This window comes from Toxotes jaculatrix, chromosome 9 (assembly GCF_017976425.1).
Source record: "Toxotes jaculatrix isolate fToxJac2 chromosome 9, fToxJac2.pri, whole genome shotgun sequence".
NCBI lineage: Eukaryota > Metazoa > Chordata > Actinopteri > Toxotidae > Toxotes > Toxotes jaculatrix.
Window position 1 is genome coordinate 146,721 of NC_054402.1, and position 15,991 is coordinate 162,711.

The window sequence follows — 15,991 nt, forward strand, 5'->3', positions numbered from 1 at the left end:
CCTTCTGAAATGGGACCTTCAGAGGACCAAAACTGGACGTGTCTTTGTGCAGTGGCCTCTGCTTTATGTCCTTGGTCAAACACCGGCTTTGATTCTCAGTCTACCAGCCTGTAATAGCACAACATTCACTGGAGTGAAGTGCAGAGTCAGAGTGGGCTGTTCACACGCAGCTGCTGTTGTTTTTCATCTGCTGTCCGTCTCTTTGTCTCAGGGCCATCTCCTGACAGCAAAATGGACAGACAGACTCGTCCTCTGCACCTGTACCAGGACCAGCTTCGTCTGGACAACCTCACGTTTTTAGAAAAGTAAGGACCTGAATGAGAAAATGGAGACATTTCAGAGAGTGAGAATGTTTTGGAAATGAAAGTGGGGTGTTTTTAGACAGTGGGTTTGACAGTGAGCTGATTTATTTTTTAGTTAAACAGTTAAATTAAAGATTGTTTTTTTATAATGAGATATTGTGACACTTTCCTCTTCAACGTGAAATAGTGTCATAACGTTCCGCAGCCTGTCAGGAGCTGTTTGTGACTTAGAGTCTTTTTGTTTTTTTAATCGATCCCTGAGAATTCAATCAGAGAGGGAGGGGCAGAGAGAGAGCGGAGAGGGGTGGAGAGAGGTAGACAGGCAGCGGGAGAGAGAGCGGAGCATCAGAGCCGTGTGAGCCGCGATCGGAGGATCATCACCGAACAACCAGCGGCTTGTTTTCAGGTAAAGACGCGTTCAGCTGCAGGTGTTAGTCGCACGTGCTTGTCCTTTATGATGTCTGACTCATTGATCATCATCAGTCTGTTGTGTCTCGTGTTATTCCTCTGCGTCCTCGCGCGGTGAAGATGCAGACAGGGAGAGGGGCGCTGTTCAAAACAAAGGCCCTGAATTAAATCAGCTGCTCGTCACATACGAGCACTGACAGTCCGCACGAGCTCCTTCTGAACGAGCTCTGTCTGATTTTAAAATCAGGGTGAATTCAGATTCGCGGCCTCGTGTCTTTTTTTTAGCGTGTGCGCGTGTTTTTATTGTTGTTGGAGGGCGAGGGCGTTTTTTCCTGATGCTTCTGTTACTACGCACATTGGCCCAAAAGCACGAACCGAGGCTGGCGCTGCTGTTTGTGGCTGTGGAGCGTGGACGTGGCTGTGCGTGACACTGTCCGGCTCAGCTGGGTATATTTTAGCGGTATATTATGTTTGTGGTTTGGTTTGCTGTAAAATGGAGGATGGATGGATGGATGGAGGAGGAGGAGGAGGATGCTGCCATGGCCTCCTCCTCCTCCCACAGCCTGCTGGTACACATCACATGGTATCCCTACACCCTTCAGATAATTCTCAACACACGCACCGAACGGTCATTTAGTGTGAATGCGTTTGAAATGAGCGGATTGTCGGTTTGCACGGTGGCAAGCGCCGATCCGCTGTGATCATAGGACTGTTGCACTGATTCAACACAAGGTCATTTATAAGAATAATAACTCTACAGCCTGTGTATCACTGCAGCACAGTCTGTGATCGATAAAAAATATTTTTATTTAGGGGAAACTGGCAGAAGGTTAATGGAAATGTGCGTGTGAACATTAGAGCTGTTTGTAAAATGCACGGGATCAGATGTCTTGTTCGGGATGGATAGCCCCACTGATCGCCAACAGTCCCTCGTCCTCACCGTTTTCCGTCCTGCTCACTGAAATCCATCAGAAATCAATAATCAGTAGAGTCAGTGTCAAGCAGCAGGGATTTTTATTTTTCAGGTTGATTTACTGTGATGATTGTGCACACGTCCTCTGTGTGCGCACACTTTACTGTTTCCACGCAGACTCAGATGGCGGCGGTGTGTAACTCGTAGCCTCAGCTGAGCCCTGCTCTCCGCCCCGTGCAGACAGTGATGGCCGGTCTGCTCGGGCAGGAACGGCCCGGCTGAGACCACGGGTCGCACAGAGCACATCCAGAAATCCCATCGGCAGGAAGGTTTCAGAAACGATACGTGTCACGTGATCACCGTGCTACCGTTTTGTGATCTACGCATAAGTGTTGTGATCACAAATATCAGCTCTGAGATCAGGATAAACACGTTGGTTTGTCTGTGTTGTCATTTCCGCTCACTGTGACCAGTGACACGTTCGGTGTATTGATTCGTTGCTGTGCTGACGTCAGGGATTTCTCTGAGTTTGAACCTTCATCAGTGAACAGATCTGTGAAGGGAAAGTTTCATCTTTCAGTTTAAACTCTGACTCATCCTGGAAACTTTGGTGAATTTATCAGCTGTGACGTGAAATCAAGCGAATGTTTACTTTCCACTTTCCACTCCTCCTTCCTTCCTTCCTTCCTTCCTGTCTTACTCGATACTGATAGCGGAGGAGAAGATGGATGGTTCGGTGATGGAGGGAGTGGCTGCTGGATGGATTTCAGCGTCTCGTCCATTTGCTAAAGTGGAGAGTAGATTTAATCCAGTCCGCCCGTCAACAGCTAGTGATGGACAGGGAGCGTTAGCATTAGCCTTTTTAGCCACTTCCATTATCAGTACGATGCAGAGGGTCAATTAGCATGCTTTCTCCTTGTTTTCTCTCTCTCACACACACACACACACACACACACACTCCTGAGCTAAACATCGCAGTCGACGATGGTGATAGAGAACAGATACGGAGGCAGACCAGACCAGACCAGACCAAAGCAGACTTAGGCAGCTAGAATCCAGTCCCCATGAATCCCAGCCACGTCCTCTTACTGGAACCAGTCTGTGGTTCATGGGGACGGGACCTGGTTCAGACAGAATAAGTCTGATGGTGGGCCCTCTGACGACCTAAAGATGTGATCATCAGAGAAAAATGAAATGAGGTAAGAATGAAAAGCTTTGACTTTATTCACAGTGTCCTGCCTCCTCTCTCACAGGCTGCAGCATCATGACTAAGGAGGAGAACCTGGAGGTGCAGGAGAAGGAGAGGCACGATCGGGAGGAGCAGGAGGAGGGGAGGGTTCAGAGAGAGGAGGAGGAGGCCCTGACCGAAGAGGAGGAGGAGGAAGAAGACGAGGAGGAAGAGGAGGAATATGAGCTGGGGGAGGAGAGGGAGGGGGAGGAGAGGGCAGAGGTGGAAGATGAGGATGACGACGAGCAGGAGGAGGAGCAGCGGGAGGACAGAGAGGAGAGGGAGGAAGAGGAGGATCCGCTGGCCGGTCAGGAGCCCGAGGCCGAGCCGGAGCCGCTGTCGGTGTCCGAGCACCAGAGCCCCGTTTATGAGCCGCGCCGCCGAGCTATGGTGCACCCGTCTGCCCAGGCGCCGCTGCCGAAGGACTACAGTACGTCATACCACCTTAAACTGTCACAACACCCTGAATGCACACAGTCATACCACCTTTAATACTACACATGTCCAGTCGCTGCTGTACGGAGACAACACTGTGTCCTGCCACTGTAAATACGCTGTCTCTGATACACACACGGTCTGTATCTCTGACAGCAGCTAATTGCTGTATGGACGACAGGCTCATTGATATTCATCACACTCACACAGGCCAACTCCATTACACAGCCTGTGTGTGTGTGTGTGTGTGTGTGTGTGTGTGTGTGTGTGTGTGTGTGTGTGTGTCTGTCCAGCAGTGAATGCACAGTGCTCCTGATCCTCCTCATCGTCCTGACACAGAATTTTTCTGTTCTGTCAAAAACTGAAACTGTTAAATTTCTTCTTCAGTTTCCAGTTTTATTCCATTTCTTCTGATAATTGTCCAAATCATAAGATTAGATTTTGTTTTTCTTCCTGTTGGTTTCATCTACAGTCACATGTACTCATTTGACAGATGCTTCTGTCCGGAGTCGTGTTCACCTGAGGAAGAATCGAACGACAGATCAGTGGGAAGGACAGAAAAGTGTCCAACCAGAGCTGAGAGTGGAGACGAGTGATTCACACTATGTTCACACACACACACACACACACAGGCTTCAGAGCCAGCTACTGTGTGTGTGTGTGTGTGAACAGGGCTCTGGAGACGGCTGTGCTTTGTGTAGAAAGGAGCTTGTTGGCTCTTACGTGTCCGGCCAAGGAGCAGCTCAGATTCCCAGAACCTCATTTAACTGGGACCCACTTAAAGCTGGATCTCCAGTATCTTTCTTCACAACTTGGAAAAGTAAAGTTTTGCTTTACCTGAGACCAGAAGTAAAAACTCAAAGCAGCAAACAAATCTCCCCGCACACACAAACATCACCTCGATCAAACCTCGATCGATCAATTGATCGCCGCTGCTTCCCGTCCCAGTTGTGTGTGAAGGATGTTGGGGTGAGGAGTCGGTTTGTGGCGAAGCTGATTTCAGTCACTCAGTGAAATGAAATGTGACCCTGGGCTCGGCCCGCAGACGAACTGCTGAACTCACAGGTCGCCTCTGATTTGCTGAGGCTGACAGAAGCGTCTCGTCATCGCCACCTGATCTGTTCCACTGTCCTTTTCTTTTTCCTTCCTTTTCTTTTCTGTTAAATTCCTCTCTCTCTCTCCCCGTGTCTCCAGCCTTCACCTTCTTCGACCCGAACGACCCCGCCTGCTTGGAGATCCTCATGGATCCTTCGACCACCATCCCGGAGCTGTTCGCCATTGTGCGTCAGTGGGTTCCCCAGGTGCAGCACAAGATCGACGTCATTGGCAACGAGGTGAGAGCGCACAAATACCAACACACTGAAACACCGAAGCACCCCACTGTTCTTTGTTCACACAGTTATCTGACATTCTTCAGCTACGGTCAGACATTTATTTTATGTGTAATTTTCATTTTCACAGTTTATTGTCATTTCTTTTCTTCATTGTCTCTCAGTGCAAATCAAACCAAAAGACGTGATGTTCATACAGCGTGAACACGTCAGTCCAGCGTTCTTCTGTGCGGCCGAGCGGGTCTTTGTAAAGAGGCAGAAGAATTTAGAAGCCAGTTTGAAAGCGGACAGGTCGAAATGCGTTTTCTCTGTGGTCGGAGTCAGAGATCGCACACAAAACTGTCACAGACTCTCAACTGTTTTCACACCAGATGTTAGAGCAGTGCGGAAATAAAAAAGCATATTTGTTTTCAGTCAGACAGAGAAACAGCTGCACAGTGTGGAGCTCGTGTTCCAGTGTCAGAGGAAGTCTGAGTAAAAGAATACACAGCACTGAAAGCTGCTGTAGTTAAACTGTTTAAGATGATGTCACGCTAACTTTGACTAAAACCTCCACCTGCCCAACCACAGTGCTAACCATAACCATGACCATAACCATAGCCATAAACCAAAGGCGGAATTTGAATCTGAAATCTGATGCCGAGTCCCCACAGTGTCAGTAACACACGTCCACATACAGCCACTGTGATAATGACCAAGTCAGAACAGCTGCGGAGGGAGGGAGAGTCACTGAGGCTCCATCATGACTTAGCAGGAAGCTGACTCACATGACTCAGCAGAGACAGGATGATGGAGCGAGCTGAGGTGACGTGTCAGCCTCACTGCGCTGCAGCTGCAGCAGCTGCTGCTGTTCGGTGTTGTTGTTTTTGTTTATCTTTTCTTTCGTTTCATTTCATTCGAATGTGGCAGGTGAACATTCTTATAAACATGCTACATGATACAAAGGTCATGCAGCCGTGTTCTTGCACACATGTATATATTCAGACACAGGAAGGAGGAACAGTGTGGGTTAATGCTGCGTTCACGTCCCATGGTTAACACCTGAACTGTGTGTGTGTAGGTGTGCTGGTGTTGTAGCTCCACTCCTTCTTTTGTCTGTGTCTCAGATCCTGAAGCGCGGCTGCCACGTGAACGACCGCGACGGTTTGACCGACATGACGCTGCTTCACTACAGCTGTAAGGCCGGCGCCCACGGAGTCGGTAAGAAACTTGTTTAACGTGGATGCAGTGGTTCGGTCTGACACAGCCCTCTTAGCTTCGCCCTCATGCGCTTCACGTGTGCGCAGGCGACCCGGCAGCAGCGCTGCGTCTCACCAGTCAGCTGATCTCTCTGGGTGCCGACGTGAGTCTCAGGAGTCGCTGGACCAACATGAACGCCCTGCACTACGCCGCTTACTTCGACGTCCCAGAACTGATCCGAGTCCTTCTCAAGGCTGCTAAACCCAGAGGTGACACACGCGCGCACGCACACACACACACACACACACACACACACACACACACACACACACACACACACACACACACACAGGACACTTTCTCCAATTTCTCCTTCTTACTCTTCTGTGATTCCCACAGTGATGAACTCCACATGCAGCGACTTTCACTATGGCACAGCTCTCCACATCGCTGCCTCCAACCTCTGTCTGGGTGCAGTGAAGTGTCTGCTGGAGCACGGGGCCAACCCCTCGGTCCGGGTAAGACACTTTAACGTGAACACCTGAGTCCTGCCTGAGACCTGAGGGAGGATGACGCAGGTCTAAGAACCAAACAAGGAGCAAAGTCACAGTGTTACTCCCCCCCCAACGTCCCCCCCCCCCCTTCTCGCCCCATCTCTCTGCAGAACGATAAGGGCCAGGTTCCTGCGGAGGTGGTTCCTGACCCAATGGACATGAGCCTGGACAAGGCGGAGGCAGCCATGGTGGCCAAAGAGCTGAAGCAGCTGCTGCTGGACGCCGTCCCTCTGAGCTGTAACCTCCCCAGAGCCACGCTTCCCAACTACGACAACATCCCGGGAAATCTGATGCTGTCCTCACTGGGGTTGAAGCTGGGAGACCGTGTTGTGCTGGACGACATGAAGGTCAGATTTCCTATGAAACGAAGGGTAACTGGGCTCTGATCAAACTGGTTTGACTGGAAGACAAAAACTTTTATAGCTGTTCCAAGTGTCCACACTCAAAGGTCAGGTGACAGTAATACCAGCATGATTTCAGAGGCGTCCATTGTCCTGCTCTGTGCTGTACGGACAGGATGAAACATGGCACAGTGTAAACGCCTGGGTCTCCTCAGCTGTCAGACAGAAGGATGGGAGTCACATCAGGTTTTAGAACCTGAGGCGGGTCCGGTCGTCTTTGACGTGTTTCAGGGTGCGTCCTCCGTCGTTAGGTGTGACCCCTGAGTTGTACGCTCAGAGGTCACGGTGAAGATGATGTGTCAGGTGCTTCGTGCTTTGAGGTGAATGCATGGTTGCAGGACAGATTAAAGCTGTATGAGCTCTGAACAGTGTGTTCTCGCTGTGTAGCTCCAGAGAGACCAGAGCAGAGACGACGTCCCAGCTGCAAACCTCAGACAGGTTGGTTGGACCGGGCTCCGGCTGGACGGCAGACTAACTGACTCGACTCACCACGCTGACATGTTGTCCTCCTGTCACATTACAGCTTAAAACCTGTCCACTTTCACCTCATCTGTTGTTCTGATGTATGTGCTGAGTTACATGTCCTCCCTTTCCCCCTCATAAAGCTCAGCAGCAGACACCCAGATTATCCGCCTCCATGCAACCTAACCAGCTACAGGATGTCAGTGTTTGAAGCGTGGCAAAGATTTCCCCTCTGACTTCAGACCTGCGTCTCTGTCTGTCTGTCTCTCAGACCGGCACTCTGAGGTTTTGTGGGACGACAGAGTTCGCCAGCGGTCAGTGGGTTGGCGTGGAGCTTGACGAACCCGAGGGAAAGAACGACGGCAGCGTGGGCGGTGTCCGCTACTTCATCTGCCCTCCTAAACTAGGTAAGAGCTGCTGCCGCCGAGCCTTTGAGCCAGGCTCTTCTCAGGAGCTGGTGAAGACCAAACCAGAGCTGAAAGGGGAGTGAACGCTGGCCTGAGGCTGATCAGGTGGAAACAAACCCCGCCTCCAAAGGGTCCATCATATTGATCTGCCGGGGTTTGAAGTTTCAGTATGTTTTTCTCCTGTGTGTTGAAGGGATCTTCGCCCCGGTGTCAAAGATTTCCAAGGCTGTGGACCAGACACCTTCATCTGTCACCTCCACCCCCCGAACCCCCCGCATGGACCTGGCCTCCCGCCTCGCTGGAAAGACCAAGAAGGACAAAGAGAAGAAGGAAAAAGAGAGAGAGAAAGGTACAGCGGGCATAGTGTGTGTTCTCAGTGTTCGAGCAGTAGACGCGTGTTGTGGTTGTGAGCGTGTTTCCTGTGCGTTCTCAGCCCAGAGGAAGAAGTCGTCCGTAGCTGGTCTGGATCCAGAGGGAGTGAGCGTGGAAGTTGGAGACCAGGTTCTTGTGGCCGGACAGAAACATGGCATCGTCCGTTTCTATGGAAAGACGGACTTCGCTCCAGGTCTGTGTGCCGCCGACTCACTTTGACAGAATACAGCAAACCCCCAGTGTAGAACTCGACAGAGAGACAGAACCACAGGAACATGAGTAGAGCGTTCTGTAAAGGTGGCAGCCGGGGATTAGACCCCGGCAGAGGCAGAGCAGCTGACACCTGAGCTGTTTGTGTCCCGCCCCTGCAGGTTACTGGTTTGGGATTGAGCTGGATCAGCCGACGGGGAAACATGACGGCTCTGTGTTTGGGGTCCGTTACTTCAGCTGCCTCCCCAAATACGGAGTGTTCGCTCCGCCCTCCCGCGTCCAGAGGTGAGGCCAGTGGATGCCTGGGGCTGTGGCTCCATAATAAACCTGGACAGCAGAACATTTTTGTTTTTTTTTTCCTTTTTAATCTGTACAAACGTTTTTCATGACTGTCTTCGTTGTTGTTCTGTCAGAATCGGGGGCCCTAAGGACGGCTCACAGAGCGACGGCTCCATGGTGAAGAAAGTCCACCAGGTCACCAGTGAGTATCGCTCATCATCCTGTTTGTCTCTGCAGTATTATTGAGGGGACACGGGGACAGTGAACCTGCTGTCCCCTGACTCAACAATCTATTGTTCACGTCCCGTTTGTTTGCATCCTGCAGTGTCTCAGCCCAAACGGAACTTCAACACGATGCGTTCTCCTAAAGACCTGACCTCTGAGAGCTCCATATCCAGGTGAGAACACGCACACACACGCACACACACACACCCCGGCCCTCTGAGCTTTGGACCGGAGTGCAGGGACAGGTAAGCTGCTGTTCTGTGTTTCAGTTTCAGACTTTTGATTCGCAGTGGTGTTTAAACTTCAGTCATGTTAAACTGGATTTCTTTGCCGTGGTAACAGACAGTAGCCCTCTGCTCATAGTGTTAAAGAAATCCCAGCACAGCTGCAACACAAAAACCAGCAGCAAGTTGTGGTGTGACATTTCTTTACTCTTCTTCTTCTGCCTTTCTTCTTCTCCCTCGTCCCCTTCACCTCCTCTGGCCTGTGCCATGCTCGATGCTTCCTCCTCGTCCGTCTTCGCCTCCTCCTCCATCTCGTCCCCTTCCTTCCTCCCTCCTCTTCCTCCCCCTGCAGGTTGCTTTTCTGCTGTTGGTTTCCGTGGATGTTGCGTGCCGAGATGCAGTCCTAACCACGCCCGCCTCTTCTTCCTCCACTCCTCCGCCAGATCGATCTCTCTGTTCTCTCTTTTCTCCATCTTTTACTTTTGCTTTCCTCTGAGTGTCGCTGTTGCCGCTCACGCGTCTCGTAGTGAAACCTTGTCCCTCCTCACTCGTACTCTCAGCCCAAATCCTTTGAATTTAGCCGTTCTATAGCAGATTCTATAGTGCCTTGTGTCTGATCAAAACATCCTGAAACCACTCTGTTAAGCAATTCCCCAAAAAACGATCTCTTTAGCCTTTCACACGTCTTTTCCTCTCGTTGTCCCAGCCTGATATTTTCCAGCTGTAAACTTTCTCGAAGGATGACAAAAACCACATAACATCAGTTTGTGCTGCTACATGCTTTGTTTTCACTGCTACTAGATTTGGGTCTTGCCAGATTTTGAATTGAGAGCAAGATGAATTTACCATAAATGCGTGTATCGGCGAAGGACGGCTCCTGTTACATGAAAACAGAAATAAGGCCGATATCACGATGACCGTACAGGTCCTGGGAGACAAATCCTGAGCCCTGACTGAGACTCAGTGAGCCTGTGAGACACAAATCACTGCAGAGGGTTGTGTTTCCATGCACAGCAATGTAGCTGAGTGTCTGACTCAGCCTCATTCAGCCAATCCAATCAGCTGGATTGGCTGAATGAGGCCATATCAGAGACAGACGTGGCCTCTGATTGGACACATTGAACATGTCTGGGAGCAGCCCTGAGATGGACCTCTGCTCTGAGACCCGTCACTACACAGGATCCAGTCTTTAAGGTCAGAGGTCAAACTGAAAACAGGGTTTTGTCAGAGCTTTACTGTCAGTTATATTTCGGGTCTGTCAGATGTAACAGGCCAAAGTTCACAGGATGTGAGAGAACAAAATGTAGTCTTACAAAGAGCTGTAGCTGTAATCTGTCACTAACCAAAACAGCAAACGATGATTTCCTCCGATTCTAAACCCAAAATGTTCTGATCCAGATGTTCTCGGCCGGAGAGATGTGATCTTCATGGGTGTGAGTCGCTGTTTGCATCTGAAAACGAGTTTCATTCAAAGCTAATGTCTGCTTTTGCTAAATATTTACTCATTTGTACAGCTCTGCGCCGCTCCATCACACTCACTCCCCTCTCTCCTGACGATTTGATTCATGAGTCCGTGATATTTGAAAAAGTTTTCCTCGATTTGGTTTCTGTTTGTGAAAGTGAAAAGACGAAACACAAGTTTAATCTAAACGTACGTGTGTGCTTACTCTTAAAATTTCTCTCAAAGTATGTGCATAACTTAAAACAGCAATATGTAAACAGCCTATCTCTGTGTGGACGTGGTTCCCGTGTTAACGTCTCTTTACACTCTGTAAGCACACTAATACAGAGAGATGAACGCGCTCTGATGGCCGAGGCCGCTGCAGCCCAGGTACCTGTGTGGAGGTGTGTTCACACCTCAGCGGCTGGGACTCTGTGCTCTGCAGCCTCGGTCGCTCCTGCACCACTGCTGTAGATCGCTGTCCTCTTCGTGCCTATGGAATCAGCTTCAACATTATACCGATGATAACGACAGCGCTCAGTTTAGCTCCGATCAGCTGCAGGGTTTAGTCAGGCTGTGATCCAAAGCTTTGCAACTCAAAACTTAGCCCTGAGCTTTGGTGCTAAATAAATCAGCTAAAGGTCACAACGTGCTAAAGGTTTGTCATCCAACTCCTCGGCTTTGCTCCGAGTTGTAGGCTGATTTATGTGGCATGAACGAGGTGTTGTTTTGGCCCGACAGTCTGCTGTACGTGCTGCCGGCTGAAAGTCTCCGATCATTGAATCGGATCACTGAACAGCCAGCATGAATCCAGGGTTAATTCAGGGTTCCCACAGGGTTAATCCGGGGTTAGTCCAGGGTTAATCCAGGTTTCCCTGAAGTCACACTTAAACTTAATTTTTCTCCACATTCGTGAAACGATCCTGCGTCGGTCATGTAGACTCTGGGTTGTTGAAACGGTCCAAAAAATGTCCTGGGAGACAATCTGTTGAAAAATGTTAACGCGATATGCAGATGACTCGCTGCTTTACCTTCCTGTGTCCATGCTATTGGCTGCTTTCATCAGCCGTCCAGCCCAAACCCAAATGAAAGAGCGCCATGAGCTGAAGTTAATCTACGTGTCGTAGTTTACATCCTTTTATAGTTTCACCCTGGAAACGTGTCGCTACAGCTAAGCTGCTGCCGCACGCCACTCAGTGCTAAAGCTCCTCAGAGGCACAGTCTGCTGACTCCGCCTGAGGTTAACATTGATGTTAGTGGAGCACAGTGATGGTGGAGGTTTGTCTTTGTACAGTAAACGTACGGTGAAGCCTCTGTTGGTTTGAACATAGTGTTCTGACGACTGTGTAAACGTGGTTTCTCTGGTTATTTATCTTACAGCAAACTAAATATTACCTACGCTTTCCTCATGCCGTTTTCTGTTTGATTCTTCCCACTGTGCTTTTCCTTGTTTTAGCTCTTAAACTACAAACTGCTGTGTCTTTACTCTGACTTCACCGTGTCCAGGCAGCCTGTGGTTCCTGTTCATTCGTATGGAAATCAGTGTGAAAGCTGCTGCAGGAACACTGCATCCATTCCTGAGCTTAGTTGCTTTTACATTATTTGTCCCAGCTCCGCCTGATGGTGCGTTCAGGAATGTAGAGATGTGTGAGAACTGAAATTCTCAGAGACGTTGTTGATGTTATACTCAGAACCTGTTACAGGAAGGAACTGAACCAAAAGGCTGCCTGGGAGGAAGCAGATCAATTGAAAAATTGATGGATGATTTGGAAAATGATTCAGAACCAGTGGCTGGTCCTTTGAATCCTCTGTAATCGATCGGTGTATTTGTCTGAGAATATAATGTTGAACTCGTTGTCATAGAAACTAACTCAGCACTGGTTGTTTTAACATGAATACGTCTTAAAATGCACAGTATATAGCCTATATTTTGATAACTCCACTAAGTGTACTTTGTGTTCTCTGGGTTTGTACTGTGTGTGTGTGTTACTTTGTCCATGTGTGTGAGTCACTCCTGTTTTAAACGTGTGTGAAGCTGAAGGACGTTGAAGAGGAAACGGGCATCGGACGTCCTCGCCCACAGACACTCACTGCATGCTCTCTCTCTCTCTCTCTCTCAGTATTGGCTGGTTTGGGTTTTCAGTTCGTGTATTTTCTTCTCATCAGCATGGAAATGCTTCTGATAACAACAGTGACAACTCTATGAATATAATAAAGAATTTGATGTGGTTTTTCTACCTCCGCTGTGCTGATTTTACTCACAGAGAACGTTTCTCAGTTCAGGTTTTTCAATTTAAATGCAAGTTTGTTTTGAATTTCCCCATCGGTAGAATAGGCAACACAAAAGTGCAGATAGAGCGGTTTGTTCATCCTGTCTGCGTCTCCGGCACCGACGCCACAGACCAGGAGAAGATCTCCAGCATCTTACACCGAAAGATCTGAGCTTCCTCCGAAGAAAAACTCTGCTCATCCCCTCATTGTGCACAGCGTCGGTGTGGGTCCAGCCTGCTCCAGTGGACACCAGGTACTTGCAGCTGTCAACAGTCTCACCCTCCTCATGATATTTATGGGCTTGGTCTTAGTTCTTCTCTTCCCAGAGTCAACCATCATCCCCTCGGTCTCCTTCACATCCAGGGAGCGGGTGGTTCCTGCTGCTCCACTCCGCAGAGTCATCCACCGGGGGTCTCCACTCTGACCCCTGCCCATCCCACCGCAGGGCCATCGGACAGCTTCTGTCCTGAGAGCGGTCAGAAGTGGACAGAGTGAGCAGGGATGGAGACAGGACAGTCTCCAGTACCATACCACATCAGACTGGGAGCTGCCCAGTCGCACAGATTTTTAGTAGAACCTCAGAGTTGTTTTCCATCCCCTTCACTGATCCCACAAACCGTCAAATCTTCGATCGCAGTGTGCGTCAAAAGGGCTTTTCATAGTTTGCAACCACACCAAGTTCATTATCAGGTGGTGTAGGGACTTTTTTCATACACGTCTCTGAAACATCATTTATACAGTTAATCCAAGTAAAAATAAAAACCAACACAGGAACACATTCTCATCACAGTAACTGCATTTATTTTTTTTCCCTCCAAACGGTGCCAGTGTTTAAATCCTGCACCAAGCTTTAATGCACCGATTTCAATAAATTACTTAGAAATACAAAATAATTCTCTGCAGAGGTTCCAACTGCTGCTTCAGCCAAACAGCTCTCCTTAAACTGTCCCCCAGCGTGTGAGTCCTGGGGTGTCCGACTCTCCCAGCAGCACCTGAATGCATCATCACAATAAGAAAACATGTCCTGTTTGCTCTTCATCGGTCTCATCAGAGCAGCTTTGAGTCCAGCGCGTGCGGACCCCTGCTGAAGTTACCCTGAGCAGGATGAGTGCAGGACGAGTTTGACCTCTGAGCGGCAGGCGGACAGCCCGTCGGGTTCAGAGGAACGAGGTGAAGGGGCTCTTCTCGGCTCCGATGCAGGGGGGCGGGGAGGGGGATTTGACCTTTGACCCGCTCCGCTGCCTCTTCCTCCTGGCCCTGCGGTTCTTGAACCACACCTGGAAACCAGAGAGACGGAAGAGGTTTAGTTTCATGTTCATTTAGAGGAAACGTAGGGACTCACTCCCACCTGACTCACCCCCGACTCACCCTGACCGTCTCCTCGCTCAGCCCGGCGCTTCGCGCCACCTCAGCTCGCGCCTCCGCTGCCGGGTAGTCGGTGAGCTCGAACAGCGCCTCGAGCCTCTTGGTCTGACTGTCGGTGAACACCGTCCTCATCCGGGCCTTCTGACGCGGCTGCGACTGCGCGGGCACCGTGATGGCGTGGTGGTATCCTTGGTAACCTGGCAACGGCTGCGCATCTGGTGAAACAGGTATAACAGAGAAACACTGAGACTGGATTCACATCACATCATATCACATTATATATCATGTAAACACATACGCAGCGTGTGAAGTGTCCGATGAAACTTTTTGTCTCATTTTAAACTAAAAGTCTGAAGTGAAATGAAAAGTTGCACAAACATTTCAGGCTCAGCCCTGAACGGGCTCACTCACCTGCAGAGTCCGGGCTGCTGCAGGGCACGTAGACCCCGGAGGATGGAGAGAAGCCGCTCAGGTCTGTGCGATGGAAACCGACTCCGAACGGGTAAAACGCCTCTCCGAAGCCCAGCCCCTGGCACTGCAGGTAGCCTGGCACCGGCACCGGGACCGGTGCAGGACCTCTGAGGGTCCGGGAGTCCAGGCTGAAGCCACCGGGGATCCCCCGAACATACCCGTCCGGTGAACACTCCATCGTCGGCGGCTTGTGTCCGAGCTGCGGGGAGAGGATGCGCTCGATGCTGAAGTCGGAGACTCGGCTTCCGTCCATGATTCAAATTCCAAGATCCAGAAAGTTCCCAGGGAGCTGCTCCAGCGGCCTCTGAGCCCGGGAGTCCGCCAGCGTCCGGTTTTAAACATCATCAAACACCTGCCCGCTTTTTAACATGTTAATGAGACTCCGGGGTTCAGGCCGTCACAGGGTTTGATGCTCAGACATGAGAGGAAACCTGGACTTTGATTTGACCTCTGATCCCTTTGATTCTTTGAACTCGGGGATGATGTGATGATGCGTGTGAATCGGTGTTAACAGGTGAATGATCCTGCTGAAACAAATATGTTTGAAAGTGCTGATGTTTGTGTTGCAAACAGATGATGTTCATTTTAAATTAAATCTGTTTTCCCCTTTAACGTTAAATTTGTTTTGCATCTCACAGGCTCCGCCTCCTGAAACCAGTACGACATGAAACACACTGAAGCGCCATGTTTTTGGTTCGTGTGTCAGAATGATCAGGATGAGGGAGACGTACAAACCTGCTGCTGTCACAGGTTTAAATCCAAGCAGCTGAGCTTCACAACCTGCAGTGCGTGGGGGTGGCCTGCAGGCGTCGCCAGACTCCAACACACGGAAACAAAGTCTGAATGAAAAACACTACGCCGGCCAAATAGGAAGTGACGTAAGGAAGAAACTGCAAAATAAAACATCACGAACTGGCTTCGTGATGTTTTATTTTGCAGTTTCTCAGATTACACACAAAAACATGGTTCAGTTCACAAAGTGTTACACACCACAGGCCTGTGCTTTTTATTCTGACAGTGAAACCAGTGTCTGCACCTGAGCGCACCTGAACGCACCTTTGATCTGCAGCTGAGGAGCTTTGTCTCAGTGAGACAGTAAAGGACAGGAGTCTTTGCTTTTCCAGGTTTGATAATTTTTATTAGTGTTATTTCCTTATTCACTCAATTCAGTTCTATTCAACTCATTCTATCTATCTATCTATCTATCTATCCATCTATCCATCCATCCATCACAGTGGTGTGACAGCTGTGTTTGTTTTACCATTTAAATGTTAACTAGTGCTAAACTAAGGGATAGATACTTAAAATGAGGGCAAACATGAAAAGCCTTAGATGTGAGCATGAGCTTGTCCTGAGTCAGTTTCCACCCTCCAGTTTCCTGTGAGTACGAGGTGACATCACTCAGCTCTAACTTCTGAGGGAAGATCAATAGGTGATTAGCAGCAGATCAATCGGTGTCCCGTGTCTGAACTGTCTCTGATCTGATCAATCGTTCGCAGACACAGAAAGGATC

At 49.6% G+C, this 15,991-nt stretch overlaps 2 protein-coding genes across 4 annotated transcripts; one reads left to right on the plus strand and one right to left on the minus strand.

Moving 5' to 3' along the window:
• Positions 1 to 627: 627 nt before the first annotated feature.
• clip3 (CAP-GLY domain containing linker protein 3) lies at positions 628 to 12,830 on the plus strand. 3 transcript variants are annotated; one of them, XM_041047041.1, is made up of 15 exons: positions 628 to 708; positions 2,877 to 3,281; positions 4,481 to 4,620; positions 5,724 to 5,817; positions 5,904 to 6,065; positions 6,196 to 6,314; positions 6,461 to 6,697; positions 7,139 to 7,189; positions 7,485 to 7,620; positions 7,814 to 7,969; positions 8,054 to 8,185; positions 8,364 to 8,487; positions 8,616 to 8,683; positions 8,807 to 8,879; positions 12,492 to 12,830. In XM_041047041.1, the coding sequence occupies exons 2-15, from the start codon at positions 2,888 to 2,890 to the stop codon at positions 12,811 to 12,813; spliced, it is 2,208 nt and encodes a 735-aa protein (XP_040902975.1). In that variant the 5' UTR covers positions 628 to 708; positions 2,877 to 2,887; the 3' UTR covers positions 12,814 to 12,830. The 3 variants fall into 3 exon arrangements, with proteins under 3 accessions (XP_040902975.1, XP_040902976.1, XP_040902977.1); XM_041047042.1 differs by having other exon boundaries at positions 9,283 to 12,606; XM_041047043.1 differs by lacking the exon at positions 7,139 to 7,189 and having other exon boundaries at positions 9,283 to 12,606.
• Positions 12,831 to 13,425: 595 nt separating this feature from the next.
• Positions 13,426 to 14,796, minus strand: dharma. The gene is made up of 3 exons (XM_041046865.1): positions 14,419 to 14,796; positions 14,011 to 14,222; positions 13,426 to 13,919 (listed from the first exon to the last, which is right to left on the minus strand). The coding sequence occupies exons 1-3, from the start codon at positions 14,729 to 14,731 to the stop codon at positions 13,800 to 13,802; spliced, it is 645 nt and encodes a 214-aa protein (XP_040902799.1). The 5' UTR covers positions 14,732 to 14,796; the 3' UTR covers positions 13,426 to 13,799.
• Between the last annotated feature and the right edge of the window lie 1,195 nt (positions 14,797 to 15,991).

What these genes read in the sequence shown, in the direction of transcription:
- clip3 (XM_041047041.1), top strand. Translation starts at nt 2,888, where the DNA reads ATGACTAAGGAGGAGAACCTGGAGGTGCAGGAGAAGGAGAGGCACGAT. An exon ending in CAAGGCTGCTAAACCCAGAG is followed by an intron (nt 6,066 to 6,195) that starts GTGACACACGCG and finishes TGATTCCCACAG; the next exon opens with TGATGAACTCCACATGCAGC. An exon ending in GGGCCAACCCCTCGGTCCGG is followed by an intron (nt 6,315 to 6,460) that starts GTAAGACACTTT and finishes ATCTCTCTGCAG; the next exon opens with AACGATAAGGGCCAGGTTCC.
- dharma (XM_041046865.1), bottom strand. Translation starts at nt 14,731, where the DNA reads ATGGACGGAAGCCGAGTCTCCGACTTCAGCATCGAGCGCATCCTCTCC. An exon ending in CAGCAGCCCGGACTCTGCAG is followed by an intron (nt 14,223 to 14,418) that starts GTGAGTGAGCCC and finishes CTGTTTCACCAG; the next exon opens with ATGCGCAGCCGTTGCCAGGT. An exon ending in TGAGCGAGGAGACGGTCAGG is followed by an intron (nt 13,920 to 14,010) that starts GTGAGTCGGGGG and finishes TCTGGTTTCCAG; the next exon opens with GTGTGGTTCAAGAACCGCAG.